Source organism: Myotis davidii, unplaced genomic scaffold, assembly GCF_000327345.1.
Source record: "Myotis davidii unplaced genomic scaffold, ASM32734v1 scaffold281, whole genome shotgun sequence".
NCBI classification, from domain to species: Eukaryota; Metazoa; Chordata; class Mammalia; order Chiroptera; family Vespertilionidae; genus Myotis; species Myotis davidii.
In genome coordinates this window covers 1,904,191-1,913,497 of record NW_006293784.1, presented here as the reverse complement: position 1 = coordinate 1,913,497, position 9,307 = coordinate 1,904,191, and the positions used below count along the sequence as shown (strand labels likewise).

At 42.6% G+C, this 9,307-nt stretch overlaps 1 protein-coding gene across 2 annotated transcripts in view; it reads left to right on the top strand.

Annotated features, from left to right (window-relative positions):
• The window catches only part of PRKCH (protein kinase C eta), a 226,610-nt gene that overhangs the window by 118,191 nt on the left and 99,112 nt on the right, over nucleotides 1-9,307 (top strand). For both annotated transcript variants that reach the window (XM_006767644.2, XM_015566469.1), the window contains exons 3-6: nucleotides 2,232-2,382; nucleotides 4,351-4,385; nucleotides 6,099-6,187; nucleotides 7,654-7,783. In XM_006767644.2, the coding sequence (XP_006767707.1) occupies nucleotides 2,232-2,382; nucleotides 4,351-4,385; nucleotides 6,099-6,187; nucleotides 7,654-7,783 (405 nt within the window). The remainder of the gene's footprint in view (nucleotides 1-2,231; nucleotides 2,383-4,350; nucleotides 4,386-6,098; nucleotides 6,188-7,653; nucleotides 7,784-9,307) is intronic.

Genomic DNA, 9,307 nt, shown 5'->3' with positions numbered 1-9,307 from the left:
TATACGTCAGGATTCAAATTATTCTCTCTTAAAATGCCTAGCATGTCATATTGTGTATCAAATTTCTTTTGTCCAGTTGTTAACTGATCTGCCTCTGCCAGAGCCTTTTACCTACCATTGGCTTTGGGTGCAGATTCTCAAACATCACTTCCCCTAGGCTGCATGAAAATCCTTCAACTTGTGCAAGATTTTCAACTTTACTTTGCAGTTAGTTTATATTACATATCAACATGTTTGTCTCATACATTACCACATCCAATAAACCGAGAAGCCAGTGTGATGGGCAGGAAAAAATGTTGTTACTAAGTGGAAAGGAGTATTTGTTGGGGACTAATTATAAAAGAATAGGAAAGCAAAGACCCCATAACATGACAGTACTCAGCAATGTTTTCTTAGTTTGTTTTTTTTTCTATTAACTTTGTAGTTACACAAACTTCAATAAGGAAGACCCCTGCATCAGTATTTATGAGCAATCTTGATATATAAGCAGAAGGGGGTTACTTTTACTGGGGTCCATAATTAGAATTTAGATGGTCCAGAAACTTGATGAGAAAAAAATATTTTTCACCTATAATGTAAATTAGCATTTTTCTTCTACTTATAAATAAACCACAGTGGTATTAGCAGTGCTTCTGTTGTAACAAGAGAAGTCACAGATTATTTCCGTATTATGTTATAATTTTCACAGATATTATGAAATGCAGTTTATCCATATCACTGCTTCAAAATTATTATAATGACCAGGTCTGCCACTAAGTATTTAATTTGTAGAGGAAGCTCATATATTATTCTATCTCACTTAAAATATATTTTGATACTTGATTTTCTTTGCAATCTTATGTATCTTAGTTTCTTAGATTAGAAAGCTTCTTTTTGATAAGGCATCCATAAGCATCACGGATTCTCTAAAGGACCCATGACATAAAAAGTGATTATTAACCTTGATTTCTTTTTTTCTGTGTTATCTTAGACTATATCAAATATATCTTTTATTCCTAGTGTTGTCTCCAAATTTCCTTTAAAATTGGGCTCTTTCCTTCTTTCTCTCTCCTGAAACCAGTTTAAACACTAACACTATCTTGTTCCTGAAGCCGTAAAACAATCCCCCGGTGAAACCATCTGGGCCTGGATGGTGTTTGAGAGGCAGCCCTTCGAAAACTTTCTCTATTTCTTCCCCCAAAATTAGTCTACTTGGTTTCTTTAGCTCTTCTTCAATAAATTTTGATAATTTGTATTTTCATAGAAATCTATTTCTTCCAGGTTTAAAATTGATAAGCAACTCATTCTTTTTTTTTAAAATATATTTTATTGATTTTACAGAGAGGAAGGGAGAGAGATAGAGAGTTAGAAACATCGATCAGCCGCCTCCTGCACACCTCCTACTGGGGATGTGCCCGAAACCAAGGTACATGCCCTTGACCGGAATCAAACCTGGGACCTTTCAGTCTGCAGGCCGACGCTCTATCTACTGAGCCAAACCGGTTACGGCAAGCAACTCATTCTTGATGATTCCTTAATTTTCCTTTGCATCAGTGATGAATTTAAAAGCAGTATTGAAGATGCCATTTTTATTTTATTAATCACAAGTCTATCTATTTTGGAAAAGTTCTAGTATAATTATGTGGGAAACATCATTTACTGTCTTTAGATGGTGCATTGTTTTCAGTCTTTAAATTAGGAGCCACTATTTTGAAAACGCGAGGTTAGAAAATGAACTTTGCACCTATTCCAGGTTAATTTCTACTAATTCCCAGTTAGCAGAGGTGGTGTTGGGACTGATGCTTTGGGGCAGCTCTCTCAGTGTGCTGTGAGCAGTTCCCTCACTCAGTTTGTAAGGACCCCAAAATAAAAGCCGAATATGAGAAGCCCTGTTTCACCAGCCAGTAGTTGCAGCCATTACAGGACTGAGTCCCAGACAGCGGGACTGGGGCTAGGAGACCTGGCTGCTGCACAGGCCGGAGCATCGGAACCTTGGGAAGCCCGTGGTCTGTGCCGGGGAGACTGACCCAAGAAAGCCAGCTGTAACCAGGCAGCGGGAACCTCAGGCCTCACATAGGTCTAACCTTAAAAATTAAGAGTCTTACGGTTACTAAAAAAACATGATGATTGTCTGAGGTGTTTTGCATCTTGAAAAAATAATTTAGGGAGTATTTTGGACTATCCAACTTGCTCAAACATCAAGTGCAGGTAGATTCATTACACATTTTTCCCCCTTTTCTTTTATCATGCAGCCACTCTCCAGAGAGACCGAATCTTCAAACATTTTACCAGGAAGCGCCAAAGGGCTATGCGAAGGCGAGTCCACCAGATCAATGGACACAAGTTCATGGCCACGTACCTGCGGCAGCCCACCTACTGCTCTCACTGCAGGGAGTTTATCTGGTAAGAGGTCCCTGACTTTGCTCCTAAGAGTCCCATCTCAGAAGGAGAAAACAGTTTCATATCTGCAGCATGAATGGAGGACTACATTTTTATGCAAACTTCTGTCATTTTTTTTTTTAAAAAACAGAGGCACTTGGTTCAGAGTAATTTCTGAATATCAATCAGTTACTTTGTATTCTGTTGGGTATTTTTTTTTTTGATGACTTTGGATTTTATACCTTTCAGCAGTCATAATCCAAGGTTAGTTGGTATTTCTGTCATTTTTAACCAAGAATAGAGTCTTGTCTAAATGAAAGGCCCTAACCTGGATGTTGATAAAAGGCCTACAAATGTGCTATCATAGCTATAGTCTTTAGGAAAAAGTTCCGGCTGCATTTTCTGTTGAAAAAAAAATCAGAAGCTGCAGCACCTTTGAGCCCATTTTCTCCTTTGCAGCAGTCTGTGCGTTCTCCTTAGCTGACGCCCCTCCTCTCCCTGTGGTTTGCTGACCCAAAGGATGACTGTCCATTCACACCATTCTGCTTCCCTCCTTCCTGAGACCTGCCAGCCCTGTAGGCATTTGTGGTGACAACCTGTGACCTCAACTAAGCTTCTGAATGGAAACTTATTTGTTAATTTCACTAAATTTTTTTCCACTAAGGAAACATTAACTCCCACCCAACTAGCCTTGTCTGCCTCTCTCTCTCTCTCTCTCTCTCTCTCTCTCTCTCTTTCTCTCTTTCTCTCTCTCTCTCACACACACACACACACACACACACACACACAATATTGGTATATGTGTTACATATACATGGTTAAAAGTACGAGCTCTGGAATTCAGTATCATCACCAACTAGATGTGTGAACATAGACAAGTTATATAACCCATTAGTGTCTCCTCACTTGCAAAATAGAGTCAATAATTTTATTTTGTCTATATAATAAACTTTTAAAAAATATATGTTTTTATTGATTTCAGAGAGAGGAAGGGAGAGTGAGAGACAAACATCCGTGATGAAAGAGAATCATTAATTGGCTGCCTCCTGCACACCCCCTACTGGGGATTGGGCCTCAAACCCCAGCATGTGCCCTGACTGGGAATGGAACCCTGACCTCCTTATTCATGGTTCAACGCCCAACCACTGACCACACTGGTCAGGCTATACAATAAACTTTTATATAGTGAGTAAAGTGCCAGGCCCTATTCTTAGTATTTTTCATTACCAACTCTTTTTATTTTCATGATAATCCTATGAAGTAGGTCCTGTGACCATTATCCTTTTTTATAAGCAAACTATGGCTCAAAGACATTAACAACCTGCCCTAAATCACACTCAGGCCGTCTGGCTTCAGGGTCTTTGCTCTTAATATCATCTATCCTGTGGGCTTAGTAAAATGTGGTCTTTGTTCATTGGAATAAGAATTCTATCACCACCACCAGAGCCCATCCTTGGGAGAGAGAGAGATGAGAGCTGTAGGCATACTGTGGCCACACTTCTGCTCTCCTGGACTCAGAGTGATGTGGGCAGAGGGGAGAAAGGCGCTTCAGGTCAGGCAGCTGCGGTGGGCTCATCTGTTTGTGTTGGTACCTGCATCTATTTACTTCACCCTCTGCACATGGGAGAGATAATGGGAGAGAGAATGCCATGCAAGGTAGTACAGTGACACTTCAGGCTGAGGCTCAGACACACACACAGATGAGGGTTGGTTTTCAGGAGGATTTGGGAGATTGCCCTAGAGGCAGTGGAATGAGAATTGCCAATACCCACTCGTTTCTACCAGAACCTTCTAATCCATCACATGGTTTCCTCTGTGTCTTGTGGTAACAAACAAGGGCTCAAGAAGCACATATCCCTGCTTCTTCTCTGAAAATGTGTTTTTCATCAAAGACTAGAGGATGAAATTTGTGTTCTTGGAGTACTGTAATTATAGGAGCATTCTTGCTGAAATATTTAACTGATGGTAATTTTTTTTCTTTGTTTTGAACAGGGGAGTATTTGGGAAACAGGGTTATCAATGCCAAGGTAAGAAAATGTTTTTAAAACTACATTTAATCTTGTTCCTATGTTAAAAAGTGTTTATAGCAAGAGGAAACAGGATGTATTCCGTTAATATTGCAATAACTCTCTGAAGGTCACATGAGACCCCCCCCAACACACACACACATACACACATACAATAGAATTATGTACAATTCCTTAGTTTTTTAATTTTTGGCTATGTTTTTATAAAATATGTTTTGATTAAAAAAATATGTTTTGATTGATTTCAGAAAGAGGAAAGGAAGGGGGCGGGGGGAGATGGAAACATCAACAATGAGAGAGAATCATTGATTGCCTGCCTCCTGCATGTCCCACACTGGGGACCAAGCCCATACTGGGGATGAAGTATGTGCCCTGGTTCATTGAAAAGATCAATAAAATTGATAAGTCTCTAGCCAAGCTAACTGAAAAAAGCCAACATGCCTCAGAATAAAGGATTTTCTTTGTGAATGATGGTTTTGAGATCCCTGCATATAAAAAGATCAGTTCTCTGGGAAGGTTCAATCTGGTTCTTCTGAGAATTCCATCTGATGAAAGCTATATTGGTCTTAAAGTATAGTTCTATTTGTTGACATGTCATATGTCTTTATGTATTTAATCCTAAAAGCTCCCACATGTCTTGAACGATCTTTAAAATTATGCATATTTTCAGACTGCTTCATTGCACATGTTCATCCTTTAGCGGCAAACTGGACTACATCTGCACGATGTCAGATGTCTAGATGAAAATGAAAAAGTTATTCAGAAAGTTCTAAATATTCAAATGATTGATTGCATCATTCTTCAGATATTTAATGAATGCCTACTTTGTTCAAGGCATCATGTTGGCTGGGAATTCTGAGGGCATTAAAGGCTATAGGTGGACAATTTGAAATGAGGGGGCTGGCTAAAGTAGGAGGTTGGAGGAGGGAAAGATGGCTTCAGCCTAGAAGGGTAACCACGATGGTGTATTTTCATGGAAGAGACATTTGTAAAAGTTGTGCCTTGTTATGAATCTAAGATTTAGTCAGGTAATAGGATTGTGAGGGGCCTAGAGCCGCCGTGGGCAAACTACGGCCCGTGGGCCGGATCCGGCCCATTTGAAATGAATAAAACTAAAAAAAACCGTACCCTTTTATGTAACAATATTTACTTTGAATTTATATTAGTTCACACAAACACTCCATCCATGCTTTTGTTCCGGCCCTCCGGTCCAGTTTAAGAACCCATTGTGGCCCTCGAGTCAAAAAGTTTGCCCACCCCTGGCCTAGAGAGTGTAGAGGAAGGTGAAGCCTTGCTTCCAGAAGAGCAAGAGTTTCGTTTTTATTGGAACAAAGAACTCCCTTAGAAAAAATATGACCCATAAGCTTGGGATAGACTGGGGGCCCTGAAACCTGGCTGGAAGGTTTGAAAGCTATTGATTGACAGTTCAGCTCGAGGGGTGAAGTAACCAAAATCCTGCTGTGAGAAGATTCCTCTGGAGATGGGGACAGGAAGGATGAATTAAGCTCAGGACTTGAATAAGAGTAGTGTAGCATGAGCAAAGGCCCACTCAGGATGCTGGTAAAGAATAGGGAGGACAAGAGGCCTGGATGCTGTCCTGTGGGCCAGACATCCAAATAAGCACCTTGGCTTGGTGCAGCTCTGTTGACGCTAGTGTCACTGACAAGATGGTGAGCCTCGATAAATGTATTAATTGTGGGTTTCATTTCCTAGTGTGCACCTGTGTCGTCCATAAGCGCTGCCATCATCTAATTGTTACAGCCTGCACTTGCCAAAACAATATGAACAAAGTAGATGCAAAGGTAAGAGGATAGCAGTCTGCCAACTAAGTCCCTGCATGATCTTTCTCTCTCTCCTTTTTCTCCCTCTCCTTCTCTTTTTCTCCCTCCCTCCAATTACCACTCTCCTTGAAGCCAATGGTGGGATCAGAATTGAAATGCCTTCCTTTTTACTTGATGGCATTTGTACGTCTGTACTTGTGTAGCATGACCTTTAGTGATGACCCGGAGATGATCCCTTTAGTGATCAGCTGGGTATAGGTGGGAGGAGGTCAGTTCTTCTAATTTGAAGAGAGCTTTGAAGGAGTGGAAAGATCCGTGAGTTTGGCATCAGATGACTAGGATTTGAGTACAGAACCATCCTCTGCTAGCTAGCTTCTCTCTCAGCCTCATCTTTAAAATGGGAGCAATGCTCCCCTCATGAAATTTTTGTGATGGTTACACAAGTTGGAAATGATGTGATGAGTATGCTGCTAACTATACATTGTGCTTCCTAAATAAGGCTTCTTCCAGCCTCTCAAGACATTTCAGAGAGGATGCATATCTGTACATGAGTGACCCTCACTCGCACCCCTTGCATCCCATTGAGCTGGGGTAGGCATTATTCTAAACTCTGGAGGTAGAAAGCAGGATTGTTGCTGACAATTAGCTGTGGATTTAGACGCATTGAAATGTCTGACTCTGGAACTCACTGGTTCTTTATTGTCCACAGACTAAGATTGCCAAAGGAGTGTGCACTCTCTTTCATGAGAAAAGTTGCAAGAGGAGTAATAATTGCCTCATTCTTTGGGTGTGTGGATGTGTTGTTGTTGCTCTAAATTGTGACATAGACCATAGAGCCCATGCCTAGTGTAAATATTTGCTGGAAATAGTGAGATTACATTTGACCTTAGCCAAAAGGCCGGCAAGTGCTTATATGTGAGATTAAACCTTTGCACTCAGAGGTCAGAATGCAAATGCCACATAAAGGCAGGAAGGGCTGACTGTCACTTAAACGTCACATCGGAATGAATTCCTTCTGTGGTCCCATGTCCTCTGGGTACCACCTTCTCCCACCCCCCACACACACCTTTTGACGCAATATCTGGAAGAACGTGTGATGATAGCAAGTGTATGTATTCTATGAAAGACCTGTTTAATCCTGAAATTAAAAAGTTCTAGGAAATAGATATGGGTGTGAGGGCACTGGCAGGGAGAGAAATACAGCCTGAATATAAAAGAAGAAAGGAAAATTTTCATTTCTGTTTATCTCCCCAAATGGTGAACAGTCTAATTAATCCATGCCACACGTTTCTTTCCAGTCCTTCTCATTAGAAAATGTGCTTAGTTTGCTCAGTAAGGCCCAAGTAATTACTTGTGGCTGAGCAGTAAAATAATATGCCAGCTCGGGTGTCATAGTAACACTCTGCGTTTGGTAGGCTTCTGTTACAGGTTTTACAAAAGATGTTGGTGTGGGACTTTAGCTCTTGGCCCCTGTTTCCTTTTTATAGATCACTGAACAGAGGTTCGGAATCAACATCCCGCACAAGTTCAGCGTCCACAACTACAAAGTGCCAACATTCTGCGATCACTGTGGCTCCCTGCTCTGGGGGATAATGCGACAAGGACTTCAGTGTAAAAGTGAGTTGCCGGGCACCCACTTCTTCATGAGGCCACCAGGATGCAGGCTTTTGGAATTCTATAGGTTCAGAATCTGACCCTGGACTGATGGTTTTAGATCCTTTGTCAGTTAACATCTTAGTAGTTCTATAGTTGTGTATCCCTTGTCAGGCATGGACAGGGAGCTACGTTTGATTCACAGATTCCCTAACCACGGAATACTAAGTCAGTTGTTCAGCTCAATGCTCTAGCTAGCTGGCTATCGTGCATTTAGTGTGAGTATAGACTCGTCCTTGTGTGTTTTAAGAAATGTTTAAGAGGGAAAAAATGGGATCGTCATCAGAAATGGAAGGGGTAGGGAGTGAAGGTGCCCAAAAGAGAAGCTTGGGTGGTGAGTAAGGCCTGGCAGGAGAGCAGGAGGTGAGTTGTAAATGTAACTCAAGCTGCCCTGGTCTCTTCAAGGAGTATGCGGTAGAGATGGAGGTAGGTGGAGTGAAGGACACTTAACTTCTCTCACTGTTCCCAGTGGAACACGCTCTTGAAGCTTTTGACTCAGCAAAGTTCTGGGCATAAGGGCTGACCCCTGTCCAGTTAGGAGTTGGAGAGCTCTGGGCCTTGAGTTACCTCCCATTGAGTGTTGCTATGACAATCTGGTTGTCATGGGCGCACTGTTGAAATACGTGGGAATTTCATCCAGATGGGCTTGAGACACACCCTGAGTCACCAGGGGAGGCAGAGGTGGCGTCCGGTCAGCTTCCATGGACTGCCTGCACTTCCGGAGCCTGCTTCTGTCAACAAAAAGGGACCGGTCACTTGTTTTCAAAAGGGCGATTCTTTTCTCTCTCTAGAACACCATTTCATAATACTTTTTTCATCTAATCAAGACAGTCAGTTCATGTGTAGCTTTGGCTTCGGCCCTGCTTGATCCTGCGCTGGATGGTCTCCCCTGGGGATGGGTTTCCAACATGGAAGTCATATTCTGCTTCTGTGTAGTTGTTCTGCCAGGCGGAGCCAGGAGCCACGCATGGGGCTCATCAGCATCGGTCTCGTCCCTGGTGGCCCTGAGGGTAGCATACCGACAGTGGCCTGGCTCCTACAGTTTGTGCTTTTATTATTACCTGCGGCTTTAGAAAGGCCACTGGAGGCTTGTGTGTCCTCATTGCAGCTTCCTTTTTGGCGACTTCCCATGGAGCTCATAAATCGTGGCCTCAGGGCCCCTCCCTTGCAAGGACATCCCCCAGAGACCTCCACTCAACTGGAGGTTCTTTCTCTGAAAGAGCTCACCGCACCCTAAATTACATAAACCCAGGCCCCCAAAACCTGAACTGCATCTCTCTGCTCCCATCCAGAGATACAGGGACCCTCCCGGAAACGGGCCGTGGGAGGGAGCTGGATCAGAACTTCCTGCTGGTGAAACCTCAGGTCCTTCGTCATCCCAAGTCAGCTTCCTCTGCACAGGAGTCTGGCTTGCTTCACTCTCCTCTTCCGAGTGCCATTTACCCTGACCTTTAGAAACCTGGCTCCGCCCCCCCCCCCCCCCCCCCC